At 32.0% G+C, this 15,512-nt stretch overlaps 1 protein-coding gene across 1 annotated transcript in view; it reads right to left on the reverse strand.

Annotated features, from left to right (window-relative positions):
• Positions 1 to 13,458, reverse strand: part of LOC127703303 (ankyrin repeat domain-containing protein 27-like) — a 68,493-nt gene extending 55,035 nt beyond the window's left edge. The window contains exons 1-7 of the mRNA XM_052207823.1: positions 13,306 to 13,458; positions 12,163 to 12,282; positions 6,293 to 6,349; positions 5,912 to 6,005; positions 2,854 to 2,937; positions 1,997 to 2,088; positions 1,016 to 1,075 (exon numbers count right to left, since the gene is read on the reverse strand). Of these exons, the coding sequence (XP_052063783.1) occupies positions 1,016 to 1,075; positions 1,997 to 2,088; positions 2,854 to 2,937; positions 5,912 to 6,005; positions 6,293 to 6,349; positions 12,163 to 12,282; positions 13,306 to 13,410 (612 nt within the window). The 5' untranslated portion in view covers positions 13,411 to 13,458. The remainder of the gene's footprint in view (positions 1 to 1,015; positions 1,076 to 1,996; positions 2,089 to 2,853; positions 2,938 to 5,911; positions 6,006 to 6,292; positions 6,350 to 12,162; positions 12,283 to 13,305) is intronic.
• Between the last annotated feature and the right edge of the window lie 2,054 nt (positions 13,459 to 15,512).

Consider the following 15,512-nt stretch of genomic DNA (forward strand, 5'->3'; position numbering starts at 1 on the left):
GTAATCGATTATTAATCGATTACAATTGACAGTAATCGTGCCCATCCCTGGATTCAAGCATATCAAAGAACCCCTTGAATTCAATTTATGTTAGAATCAAACTAAGTTTAATTTTGGATCCTTTAGACCAATTTGGAAACCGGGCCCAAAATCAAAAATCTAAATGCACAGTTAGATTCAGCATATCAAAGAACCTCAAGCATTCAATGTTTGTTAGAATCAAACAAAATTTAATTTTGGACTCTTTAGACCTCAATGTGGATCAATTCTAAAAACGTGGCCCATAATCCAAAATTTTAATACATGGTTAGATTCAGCATACTAAAAAAAACCAAGAGTTCAAGACTTTGAATTAAATCCTATTGAAATTGGTCAAGAAATCAGCAATTTATACAAAGTATTATTTTGGCCACTTTTTACCTAAACAGTTCAGGCCATAACTCCAAATATCAATCCCAACTTTCCTTTTATAGTATGAAACCTTGTGGTACAATTTCAAAGAGATCCAAAGAAATATACTCAAGTTATTGTCCCGTAACCAGAAAATCATAGTTTTATTACTGAACAGCTACGACAATAACCCCAAAACTCCATCCTGACCTTCCAATTGTGGTATGGAATCATGTGCTAAAAGTTCATAGAGATCTATATACTTATACTCAAGTTATTGTTTGCGAACCAGAAAAATGTTTGTTTTTGGCCCCTAATTACCAAACAGCTATGACAATAACCCCAATATCAATCCCAACCTTCTTATTGTGGTATGGAACCTTGTGCTAAAATTTCATAGAAATCCATACACTCATACTCAAGTTATTGTCTGCGAACCAAAATGTTTTTGGACAACAAATGTCTTTAGACGATGACACAGACATCGCCATAGTATATGAATGCAAAAATTTTGCGGTTGTATAAAAACATTTGGCATCCTTTTCTTTAAGAAATCAAAATTGTGTTTCACCTTGGAACTTTATTTTATAGGTACACAATGCCTTGCTAATAGGCATAATCTTACCACAATAGAATCTTTCATGGCTGTCTGCATAACTTTGGTGTACTGTGTAGAAGCAATGTCCTAAAATATAAACCCAATTTTATACATAACAATGTTTTAACTTGGTAATTGATAAATTAAATATTTTTTTCTTACATATTCCTCATCAACTGAAAATTAATTTTCAAAATGGTTGGCAGTTTTAAAAGTGCTCAATCGGGAGGGGAGAAATAATTTTATTAAAACAATATTTTCTCAAGTTACATTATTACTTTATTAACAACACCAATGTTGTCCTATCCAATAAATGTAAAACGCTTTTGGTATTTAGCTGGATTTTGTCTTCAAATGACTTAAGATCTGTCTCTGATTAACTCTCTTCACTTTTTAATTACCGGTATGATGTCTAATGTTTTAAATTACGTCAAATTTTACAGGACCTTGTGTGATTTCTAGTAATGGCGGATAAATTAACATACAAGTGTAAATACGTCTATCAGAAGTTTTTACTAAATAGAGTGACAACCTGATGGTAGTAAACTTTGATAAAAGAAAACAATCACATGTTGTATAATTAAAATGCCCACAGAGTATATGTATACAATGTTGGCTGAAACTAACAGTACTTTTAACTCTGAAACCTGTTGTAAAATTAAAAATAAATACATGACACAAAATTATCAGCAATATAAGAAACTTTTCTTCATCATAAGTCAGAAACAATCAAGATAAAGTTTCCTCATGGGTACCAATTTTCATGTTATTTCTGACTTCATAATATCCAATTATGAATTTTAAAACAGTGTGAAATTTGGAAATACTATTTCCATTGATATGTCAAGTGTGAAGTTGAAACTCTAAATTTAATTCTTCTGAACCAATTACTTTTCCACAAACCATTAACACCAGATAGATTTTCCAGCTTTTTCTGGCTTCTAATGGCAGCTGTAAATTGTAATGATATTTTAGAGTTAAGTAATCTCATATAACAGACCCACTTACAACTATATCAACAAACTTTTCTCCTGATATCTGGTAGGACTTTGCAAAGGAATCCAGTAGTTTGTCAACAGCATCCTGACTTCTTCTGGATCCTATAAAAATACACAGTTATATAATTTATTTTATAGGTACAGTTATAAGAACCCTTTCCATACATAATTTTCTAACTCCAATACATGTAATGGCCATATTTTAAATATATGTGATGAACGAAATCATTATAGCATTCAAAATCCTTGAAAATAATCTTAAGAAATGTTTTCAAAATTTATCTAATATATTAATCCCAATTTTCTTAAAGATTTATGCTAAGTAAATCAAGTGTGGGTCTGGAAATCCATGGTGGTGCTAAAATACTAAGGGTGGAGGAACAGAACAAGTCATTGTTTTTAAAAGTTCAATTTGACCTGTATATTGTGGGCAATATAACTTATCTAAAGATAGGATTTTGATCTAGTAAAATTTATACTATCATGATGCTATATGGAAACCATTTTTACAATGGATGGACGAATCATTTTCTAGTTTGTCTGTAATCTCATTGCTTTGTATTTGCCTCATTGTATTCTGGACTTTGATTATTTTATTCCCTACTTTTAAATATGCAATGAGCAAAATGACAACAGCCACTAGTGGAGTAAAATCTACCGACCCCTCTAGATAACACTGATTTCTGGTGGGCTTCATGTTACTTAATCTTTAGTTTTCTTTGTAGTGTGGACTGTTGTTTGTCTGTTCAATTTTTTTTAAATATTTTTTGCCATGGTGTTGTTCGATTTTCCTCAACTTCTGGTTTTTGATTGTCTGTTGGTAACTTCTTCCCATTTTTTATATAATTTGGTTTAGTGTCTAAATACCAGAGTGTCCAAACAGCAATCTACAACACTCTTCATATGTGGCTGGCCTTGCTGCAGTCTTGAGGTGATCATTTTTAACATTATCTGAAAATAAAACAGTTCTGTGAATAGAAAATTTTGTGTGGCCTTAGAAGCATGCATAGTAAGGAATTCCACTTGGAAAGTACAAAATTCCCTCTTCCAAAAAAAAAAAAACACCTTAATTCAAACATGTTTTAACATTTCCTTGTTAGAAGGCATTAAATTACACATATTAATTATGACAAAGATCTCTTTTTCTACAAAAATAAAAGCATAGCAAAAAAAAAAGTATAAACAGTTAAGTATCAATTTATAAAAGCTTGAATTTTTTATACTAAAATTGCATATTCTACATAAATTCAGTAAGTTTCAAAGAACAAAACAAACAAACAATTTAACAATGATGATTAAAATATCAAGACAAGGCTCGACAATAGCGCTTAACCGATTGTCCGGTACCAGAGGAAAAAAAGGTCGGACAAGTAAAAGCTATATCAGGCTTGTCTGATGGGACAAGTAAAATTATTCTGCATAAAATAAATTTAATCCAACTTTGATGAACAAAGTAGTTATAAACAAAAAACAAGAAAAGAAGATAAAAACAAGTATTAATTTGACATGTTTACTTGCAATCGATAATTTAAAACTGGTTCTTTGTCAGGTACTTTTTAACAGGTAAAAGGCATACTCTTATGGAAACCAGTCTTACTGATCAGAATCGGCAATGAGCTTTGTAGATAGATAACTTTACAAGACAGTTCGTCACCAGCTTGCAAATTATTCGGCTTTAAGTTTAATAGACAGTTTGGCACAGTAGGAGACATATTTAATAGACATGATAAATAGACAGTCTGGCAACCAGGAGAAATTTCGGGACCAAGACAAATCAGTACCTCGTTTTCCTACCTTGATTCTGTTGCTTTATAATAAATACCAAACCAGTAATTTTTTAACAAAAATATTTTTTAAATAAAAATGAAGAAATTATTTACCATAAAATTCACAAAATCATATTTGATCATATGTAGAAAAAAAACAATACTTGCAATACGGTGACCTATAGTTGTTAATTTCTATGTCATTTGGTCTCTAGCAGAGAGTTGTCTCATTGGCAATCATACCTCATCTTCTTTTTTTTATTGATTGCATTTGAATAAACTTTTTTTCAACTTAAAAAAACAGGATACAAATCCAATGAGTGTACATTGACAGGCCTATCAGACGGGGCCTCATGTGCAGAGTCTGATGAGACTTTGGCATCGGTGAAAACTAGAACCTTAAAGTCCTGTTACATGACTAGATTCAGTTGTTCTCGACTCATATTTTTGAAAAGTATATCAAAAGATATAAAACTAACTTCTGTTATATTGTTTTAATTCATTTTGTTCCTTGAATCAACTTAAAACTTGGACAAGTTACAATTTCATTCGGACAAGTTAATTTTGGTATGTACTTGTCCTACTGGACAAGTTGAAAAAAAAGTTATTGTAGAGGCCTGCAAGATAACTATAATACACAGATAAAATGTTGTAAATTACTTTCTCAGTCCGGTAAGGTGGAGAACTGAATACCTTACCGGACTGAGAGAGTACCACCTTATGACAGGAAAAATCAGTACACATGTGAAAATCGGTTCTGTTGTACTGATCATGGACAATTCACCAAGAACAATGTGGAAGTTAGGTGTTATAGAAGATGTGATTACAGGACTCAATGGACTTGTTCATGCTGCAAAGATTCCTACATCAAATGGGCTTATTACTACACGGCCAATTGTTAAACTAGTCCCACTTGAAATATGAACAGTAAACTCATTTTGAGACCCCCAGAATGTTGTAATTACTTTCTTTTATTATAGACATTTTCTTATAATTGGTAAATGTTTTAACGTAGTTTAGCGCGGTAATTATGTAACAGTATATTCGACATCGCTACTTAGCGACGATATTTTGATCATATGTAGTTTAGATAAAAGATTTCGTTATGTGAAGACGCTCTTCATTCTTTCTTTAGAATATATGTCATATACATTTGTACTTTCTCAGTTAATACAAAAATCATCTTTGACAACAGTTCAAGATCAAATGTAAACTGTGTATCTGATGATTCTGGGAAAGTTATTTTAGGGAAAATGTTAACACTATTACTGTTTCCTATTATGCTTACATAAAACTGTACTAACTAATTTTTAAACCTGATTTTCATTCTAACTCAACAAAAAATGTTTGTGTGACAGTGTCATATAATAACTCCAAAAGAATAGAATTTAAATATAAAATGGCTGACAAAGAATGTGTACCAAAGGGGAACCAAACAAAAAAGAAAAGTAATCTTTCATTAGGCATAATAAAATGAAATTAAAAAAAATATATCAAAATATTAAATGAGGCCCTTTTAGCTTGAAAGGATATATTATTCAATAAACCATTTTCAGGAAATAGGTGTTATACAGACCTTTAGGAATAGTATTCAGTGGCCAGCCAATACACAATAGGTGTTATACAGACCTTTAGGAATAGTATTCAGTGGCCAGCCAATACACAATATGTGTTATACAGACCTTTAGGAATAGTATTCAGTGGTCAGTCAATACACAATAGGTGTTATACAGACCTTTAGGAATAGTATTCAGTGGCCAGCCAATACACAATATGTGTTATACAGACCTTTAGGAATAGTATTCAGTGGTCAGTCAATACACAATAGGTGTTATACAGACCTTTAGGAATAGTATTTAATGGCCAGCCAATACACAATAGGTGTTATACAGACCTTTAGGAATAGTATTTAATGGCCAGCCAATACACAATAGGTGTTATACAGACCTTTAGGAATAGTATTCAGTGGCCAGCCAATACACAATAGGTGTTATACAGACCTTTAGGAATAGTATTTAATGGCCAGCCAATACACAATAGGTGTTATACAAACCTTTAGGAATAGTATTCAGTGGCCAGCCAATACACAATAGGTGTTATACAGACCTTTAGGAATAGTATTCAGTGGCCAGCCAATACACAATAGGTGTTATACAGACCTTTAGGAATAGTATTCAGTGGCCAGCCAATACACAATACTTTGTAAGATTCATCACTGTTGTTGTAAAATGTCTCTTCAAATAAAATTGGCACCTAAAAATGGATAGACACTGTGCAAAACTAAGAAGCATTGAATTAAATAATTGCTGTTTTCTTCAGTATAGCAATATGTTTTTATCAAAAATTCTCAAAAAGGTGCAAACTTGCTGTAAAATGTGAGTTCTTTAAATCCTCACTGAAGACTTTCATAACTGTCCAGATGAAAAACAACAATGAGAGGTTTTTTTTTAATACCATATGACATGGTACAGAGTAAGATGAAATCATGTAATAGACATTTTCTTCCTAACTGGAATACCCGTAAGAAAATGAAACTGTACCGTATTTTCTTCATTCCCTATCTTTAATGCAAGCTTTCCATCTGTGATGCAGACTTTCTAAAATGAGAAATAAGTGTTATACAAATGCCATTAGGACCAATACAAGCTTTTTCAAATTTTAATGATAATGTCAAAACAAAATAATGTAATATCAATATTATATGTTTCTGCAGCTCTGGTGGATTTTGCTTGTATTACCAGTCCACCATTACCATGGATACTGAGTGAGCATCTGATTTTTTTTAACTTATTGTTTGCAAACCTTGAAATCTAATATTAATCAAATTTGTAAATCAAAGCATCATCGGTGCTGTGATCCAGACATTTTTTAACTACAGGTAGTCAGACATGTTTTTTATCCCATTTTCAATATTCATTTCTTTTTACAAGCTTCTGTAAGACATTTAGAGACAACCATCACAACTTTGGATAAGTGATTTTAGCCCAAAATGTTTAACTTGTGTTTAAACACTTTTAACAGAGAAGAAACCAAGGGACAATCTAAAATCATAAGTTTAAAAAGAACAGACACCACAAGGATCGAAATGTCATTATCATTTCAGTAAAAAATTACCATTCAGCTCAAGAAGTAAGTGTACTATCTAAGGTACTTCTGACAATCAAAGCAATCGAAATCACTGATGGAAAGACTGGAAGAGTTGTGTGCATAATTTTAAATAAATTCTCGGGTATCATGGTGAACAACAAAAAACTTGATATACCAATCTTACATTAAATTCAGAAAGATAATTGGGTATCTTTCAGTTGATAAAACAAGTGTGTCTTCCTAAATTTACTTGTAAATGGTTGCTTTTGGGAGTATTATCATGATTATTATGTTTAACAAGAGTGCACACGCTGAAATGTCTTGCCTGCTTTACTGACCATTGATTTTATGTTGAAAGTCTTAAAGATAAAGGTTTTACTAAAAGCATTACAGAAACTTAACATTTTTAAAATTCTATGACAATGAGGTCAAGGTCAGATAAATTGTGTCAGACAGATATATATACCTTACAATTTTTTCATACACCAAATATGGCTGACCTACTGCATATGCTAATTGAAAAACATACCAAAACACAAAAATTTAACATTGACCAATGAACCATTAATATGAGGTCAAGGTCAGATGATACCTGCCAGACAGATATGTACACCTTACAATCATTCCATACACCATATATAGCTGACCTACTGCTATTAGTATTTGAAAAACAGACCAAAACACAAAAACTTAACATTGACCATTGAACCATAAAAATGAGGTCAAGGTCAGATGATACCTTCCAGACAGACATGTACACCTTATAATCATTCCATACACCAAATATAATTGACCTATTGCTTATAGTACTTGAAAAACAGACCAAACCACAAAAACTTAACATTGACCAATGAACCATGAAAATGAGGTCAAGATCGGATGAAACCTGCCAGACTGACATGTACCCATTACAATCATTCCATACACCAAATATAGTTGACCTACTGCTTATAGTATTTGAAAAATGGACCTAATCACGTAACTTTAACCTTGATCACTGATCCATTAAATGAGGTCAAGGTCAGGTGAACTCTGTCTGACGGACATGACATGTAGACGTTGCAAGGAACCCATATACCAAATACAGTTATCCTATTACTCATAATGAGTGAGAAATTCACATGACAAAAAAACTGATCTTTTTTTTCAAGCAGTTGCTGAACCATGAAAATGACATCAAGGACAATGGACATATGATTAATGGAAACTTCGTAACATAAGGTATCTGCATACAAGTTATGAAGTATCCAGGTCTTCTACCTTCTGAAATATAAAGCTTTATACAAATAGTTTACATCGCCAATGGATAGTACAACCTAAATCTCGCATACTGCGACTTTCTGCGAGACAAAAAATTGTATTCAATAGTCAAAAGATGGAGAATTTCTCAATATTGATACAAATTCTTTTGATATTTCATTTTTTAGAAGGACAGTGTTCTCCCCAGGATTATTTGATAGCGCTGTGGTAAGCGTGCGATATTAGTTTGACTCACATTTTTACATGATGTTACATTTATTTATAACTACCATGTTGGTTATGTAACACTCAGAAACGTGTCCTTCCCCCCAAACGTGTCCGATTCCCCCAAACGTGTCCACATGACGTCACTGAACTGCAAAACATGTCCTAATGTAAAAGGGCGCCAAAGCGTGTCATTTGTATAAACACCCAAACGTGCCCAATACCCCAAACGTGTCCATATCAAGCTTATTTTTTTTCCTTTACTGGAACTATCATTCGTGTCCATATTATAAATTCGTAGGTTATTTGGTTTTTTCATTAACGTATACTCATTTTACTATTTCATTAAAAAATAGAAATAAATTACTTTAGGTCTTTTTTTAACCGGCAGTATAACCTGGGTAAAAGTGGGGCGTCCGTTCAACTATGTTCGATGTAAATGTAAGCAGCCATGCTCAGTTAATTTGTAGATATTAAATCAGATACCTCGTGTAGGGAAAATGTCACTATCTCTGCGCATTAAAACCTCTATAGCATTTCACTCTTTCATGGTGCCATTAGTTGTATTTTGGAAGGCAATATTTTTTTTTTTAAATTTCCGTAACGTTTATTTAAAACGGCTTCTATTACATAACGGAGACACACAAACAAGAGACATAACGTTACTATGTAAATTATGTCTTACTAATAAACTCTGATGATGCCTTTTATATTAATCCGACGGCGGGCTTTCATTAGAATTGACTTCCCTTTTTTTCAACAGTTCTGATATTCTAAAAGCTCTTCAAATCAAAAACTGGTTTTCCGGGTTTCTAATAAATTTTAGGTTTCGAGCATCACTAAAGACACACGAACAAGTTTACGTTAGTCCTTACCTGGCTCAGTTAATTTGTAGATATTAAATCAAATACCTCGTGTAGGGAGAATGTCACTCTCTCTGCGCATTAAAACCTGTGTAGCAATTCACTCTTTCATGGTGCCACCAGTTGTATTTTGGAAGGCAACATTCTTTTTTTTTTTAATTTCCGCAACTTATATTTAAAACGGCCTCTTACATAACGGAGATTGAAGTAGTTTCTTACTGAAGTCATAAAAAATTGGTTGTTACTGGCTCTTAATTTTTTTAGATTAAAACCCCAACTAGTGTTAATCCCGAATAACCGTAAAAATTTAGGCCTAATCCTAAATTCCCGGTATGATAATAAAACCTATGTACAGTATTTATTGTTAACATGATGTCGTTCAAATAACGCATGAAATATTTGGCACTGGACGTTATGTCTCTTGTTTGTGTGTCTTTAGTGATGCTCGAAACCTAAAATTTATTAAAAAACCTGATAAACAGTAAACTTTTGATTTGAAGAGTTTTTAAAATACCAGAACTGTTGAAAAAAGGAGAGTCAATTCTGCGGAAAGCCCGCCGTGCAATATTCGGTTTAATATAAAAGGCATCATCAGAATTTATTAGTACAAAATAATTCACTTGGTAAACGATTAATTCAACTGTACTAAAATTATTTGTATGTTCGCTCTAAATCAGAATGCAATACTTGCAACTTGCATTTCAGTCAAAAGTTAATTCATATGTTACAGATTAAATTTGCAATTATGATAATCAACCGGCATTGAACAAACTAATGATAATAAATGACCACTTCATCAACTGTGTCCCCCATCATAGAATTGCCGTAAACGTTATTGATGTCATTTGTACATGTATTAGCGCTAAAAGACGTGAGACGTTCTGGCGTTTAACAGTGGACACGTTTTGGCGAAAAACAATTATCGGACACGTTTGGGCAATATTGAATATAACGGACACGTTTGGGGAGAATGGACACGTTTGGGGGAATCGGACACGTTTGGGGGGATGGACACGTTTGGGAGTGTTACATATTTAATAGACAAAAACCTGCATTTATACATATGCTTTCACAGAAAAGGAAATAAGTTACATTTCAATTATTAAGTTTTAAAAATTAAAATGCCTAGATAATTTATATAATTTGATTTCAATACCACCCCACCCCACCTTTTTTGTAAGAGTAAGTATGACATTTCAGTTGTTTGACTTATAAACTAGTTATATATATCCTTTACAACTTCATAATTTACTGACACATATTTACAGAAAGTTTTCAATGACAAGATTGGAATTTTTTCATTAACTTTTATTTACATCTATCAAGTTACAATTTTGCAATCAAAATCAGTATATTATTTAATATCAAAGGAAGAAATGGAATAACCCTTTCGATAATATCTAAATGTTATTAAAGACATGCTTATAAAAGGCTAACATATTCCAAGATGAATATGATAGAAATTCTATATATTTTTTATAAGATCTTATTTTATTAAAGGTGGATTATCAATAAAAATAATTTTTATTTGCCAATTGAAACATTACTACCACCTTTAAAGGTTGTGCTTGATAATTTTATAAACCTTTGAATTCTTGCCACCAGAAATATTTGACAAGATTTGACGATACTATTTTTAGAACATTCCCTCCTAAATTATCTCCCTTACCGACTTCCTGTTTACTTATGGCTTCATGCATCATTAACTGCCATTCCTTACCCAAGCCATCCCCTGTTTACATTAATTTTAAAACAATATTTAATTAATATTTATTGACAATTGGATGACAAATATCGATATTTTGAATATATTTACGCGATTTTTTCGTTTTGTTTTATTCTCTATTCAATTTTGAAAAGAGCGGTGCTAGGACAAGTTATCGTAAAATACGGGCTTGTAAAGAATCCCTGGACAACAGGAATGCTTTCCTAAAAGCATAACAGGTTACACAGTTCAGTTATAAACTCGAAAAAATAATGAAATAATCGTAGATGGTTCAAAAAATGGTTGAGACCACGTTGTCAGAGAAGGGGTAAAACTTTCCTTCAATAATTTAGGAATGAACTATCGAGCACTATCCACCTTTTCATGAGGTTTCTGCATCTTTTTAAAGAGAAAAACGGCAGAAAGAAAAGGTTTTTTGACAGTAAAAGTTTTGAAAATGGCGCCATTTTGTTCTTTTATTGGCCCCTCCGATATTTGACTTCGTTAAGTGAATAAACGATCTCTCAGACAAATCAACCAGTAGACCATGTGATCAGAAATGTACAGAATAATACCGGAAGTTTGAAAATTCAAAAACAATAGCGCTGATATTTGATTGGATACCGCTGCGGTCTGCCCAATAGCACAGCACTGAAATACGATAGCGCTGAATACAGCAGCGCTACAATGGCCTGGGGAGAACACTGAAGGGGCACTGATTTTTTTAATATCATTTTTTTTCATTTAAATAGTTTTGACATGATTAGAAATAGAAATCTTCAAATGAAGGTGTAGTATATTTTTTTATTGAATTTTGACTTAGGTAATAATTTCAAGAAAGAGGCATTGCAAATGCACTTTTCAACAACAAAAATAAAAAAACTAATTTTTATTTAAACTAGTGTTCATTCTTCATTGAGAAAAAAAAATCCTATATTCAAATAAATGTACAAATACCTTATACTGTTAAATAACAATATATTGGGGAATAGACGAATAAATCTGATTGCAGAAAATGCCCAGGTTAGAGTTATGCATATCTTAACTTATCAAGACATACAGCTATTTACACACTGTAATACACTGTGGAGTGGTTAAACAGTATGATGACCTAGTATTTGCCTGTTTTGATTAACTTGCGTTTCTGGGTTGCTGTTTCTTTTAGGTTATGTAGCATCTCCTTTGTTTTATATACTGAATATAAATAAATATTCACAATAATGTGACTTAAATGTTAATGGTAAGTAAATCTAGATTATGACCTCTGACCTGAAATAAAAGGGAAGTTTACCTTTCCAGACCAAGTTGAATAAAAGTCTGTCTCGGCCTGTGTTGTAATAATAATGTGATCCTTTACATCATGTTCTGTAAAACTTCCATGTTCCACGGAGGAATATCGTGGTATGCAGACCTGAAATACATATGTACATGTACATTGTACTATTTTTATTCATTATATGCCTAAAGGTGTCTATAAACAATCCACGAGAGCTGATTTTCACAAACTTGTACTTGCATGAAATGTGTTCTGGACAGAGGTGTAAAAGGTACATAATAAGCAAAACAAACTTTTGAATGAAATCTTGGATGAACTTTAAAGATGCTTGAAAAACATTTGAAGTTAGCATATATATATATATTGAGTTTCAATTTGGCAGTGCATTGTAACTCTATTTGGCTGGCTGTAATTTAATATTGTACTTTATATGTATTTGTTGTATATATACAGGTTGCACTATAATAACATGAATAAACCACTCATTCATTCATATAATGTAAACAAATAATTTCAATAGAGTTATAACATTTTATTTTTTTATTGCTATAATGAAGTCAGGCTAAATAAAATTAATAATGTATATACAATTATAGTGTAAGCCAACGTATTTTCATGGAAACCATTTTCTCACTTTGTCCTTGCTATCCAACTTTGAGTATTTAAGTGATTTTTAACATTTAGCTTATATATTCATATACATTTTTTGTAAAAGAAATTCAAACTGTGACATATTTTCATAGATTTATATGTAAGTTACTTTTTCTACTCACAAAAGACACATCGCCTTTGCAATTTAGTTGGTTTAGAAGTATGTATATATTGGATTATCACATGTACAAAACAGTAAATATTCTGCTGCAGGTTTTTTGAAAAAATAGGAAAAAATATCTTTCCAAAATATTATACACCTGCTGGTTTTAATTAGAACACCTCAATCAAGCATTAATTCTAATATCCTTACACACAAGTCTTAATTTTTCTGTCCACACAAATAACACTTGATCAGACAAAATCTGACAATATGTTTGAACAGATGTCAGCCATACTCCCAACAAGATGTCTTTGTTCCCGGTGAGCCGGGTGAGGACATATGTTAATGATTATTTTAAATCAGCAAATTTTATACAAGTGCACATGTACATGTGTTAAACTTACTGTCCAACAACTAGATGTTGCTTTTTCATTCAATTGAGGAAAGTTTGTCTGTAAAGCAATGAAGAATGGGTTTTCATACAAATCTTCATCATACTTATCTACCATGGTAGATATCTTCTATACCATTTTTCCTGTTTGTCACACTGGACCCTAGACAATCTAAAAATATAAGCATATAACATATAAATTATAAAAGATTGAGATTAAAAATATGTTAAGATTGTCATGAACTAAAATCAGTATGTAACAATTGGTTATAATGTCTTGTCTGTACATATTTGGCTTGTGTCATATTATCAAGTTACGGATGATGACAATTTCTTTGAAATTAAGGGCCTTATACATCTTTCAAGCCTGAAAGGCAATATAGGGGTCAATTGAAAATTATTGCAATGTTGACTTATTTCTAGATCTTATTGTGTTGTACATTTTTCCAATTCTACAGTTTCTCTCTATCTATTATAGTTTCTGCAAAAAATGCAAAATAAGTTGTCAATTGACTATTTCTTCCGTGTTGACTTTTTTGTAGATCTTATTTTGCTTTTCATTTTTATCTTTCAAATATTTTAAACATATATATATATATAAAAGTCTAAAGATTTGCACAACAGTACTAATATAAGATTGTAATATACGAAGATGATGTATAAAATCGTGTTGACAAATATTTCGTTTGGACAATTAGCCTTCGTCAGTGGCAATAATTTTAACAATACTAGTTGTTGTTGTCTGCTCAATGGTCGGGTTGTTGTCTCTTTGACCCATTCCCCATTTCCATTGTCAATCTTACTTGTTTATGTAAAATAGCTCAGTAATACAGGTAAATTTTGGACTATTGATTTAATCCAAAATCTTTAACTTAATCAAACAAAACAAAACTCAATACTCTATAAATATATATGTAGGACTCAAATCTATGGTGGGTTCCAGATCTATGGCAGATTCCTAATCTATGGTAAATATGACGTCATGCCATCCCAAATCTATGGCAGATTTGTTAAAATCCTAATCTATGGCAAGTTTTGTAATTTCCTAATCTATGGCGGATTTTTGTTGTTTCCAAATCTATGGCAGATTTTGTGCAAATGTAGAGTAAGGCAGTACATATACAATCACTGACTTGTCTTAAATAAGTTGAAATGTACGACAACGGGAGCTAGCATGTCTATAAACATTTGTGAAATAAAAATTCCATAATGGTCAACCAAATCGTGATGTCAACCATAAAAAAGTGTAGGAGTGATATACCATAATACAGAAATCGGGATTAAAATTATCTTCCCCGGAAAAATAAGCATTTCCTAATCTGTGCATGGTACCTGTTTAATCCATTAATTTAAACAACTAGAAAAAGGGAAGTCCCTTAACAAACAAGAAAGCAGTTTTTTATAAAAAAAAACAATTTAAACAGTTTGACTTTTCGCATAATATTTATTTCATCGTTAATCAATCTTTTATAACTGGTGACGATCTAAGTCAAGGTGGTATCCTGTAATTTCATTTTCTCACTCTAACTACTTTGCCAGCCGTAGAGGCTAAAATATTTACTATAACTCCATTCCCAAAATATCCACTACTAAAAACAGCTGTGCCTTTCTTGATCGCGGGATTCGGACGGTACAATAATGAGTGTCCCTCCTATGGATAAAAGATCACATCTTCATTTAAACCATCGGCAAATTATTCTAGAGGGAAAGCGGAAAGTGTTTTCCTGAGTATTTTAAACACAGGACTTCAGGAAAGTTTGGAGAGCCAACAACTTTACTGTCGGCGACGACTTATATGGCGTTACTTTATTGTGACGTTATATGTTACTCTTTTTCCCGGAAAATTACGTAATTCCTAAATCTGCCATAGATTTGGAGAAAACAAAAATCTGCCATAGATTTGATTTGTTTGGCGTTTGTAACGTCATATTTGCCATAGATTAGGGATCTGCCATAGATTTGGAACCCGCCATAGATTTGAGTCCTACATATATATACAAATACTCCAAAATATATATATATATGTATATTCGAAAATGAAAATGTCCTTGGTACAGTCATGACAGTAATGTATATTTGAAAGAAAAAAAAACGAAAAAACACAAAAAAATTACATGTTTAAAAGTGTTAGCACTTTCAGCCGTTGTTTATCGGCTCTTCGGACAGTATATGAGCGTTACTATGTGGTACTGTCTGAAGAGCTGATATGACAACTGCTGA

The sequence above is a fragment of the Mytilus californianus genome, unplaced genomic scaffold, assembly GCF_021869535.1.
Source record: "Mytilus californianus isolate M0D057914Y unplaced genomic scaffold, xbMytCali1.0.p SCAF_5, whole genome shotgun sequence".
Classification (NCBI taxonomy): domain Eukaryota; kingdom Metazoa; phylum Mollusca; class Bivalvia; order Mytilida; family Mytilidae; genus Mytilus; species Mytilus californianus.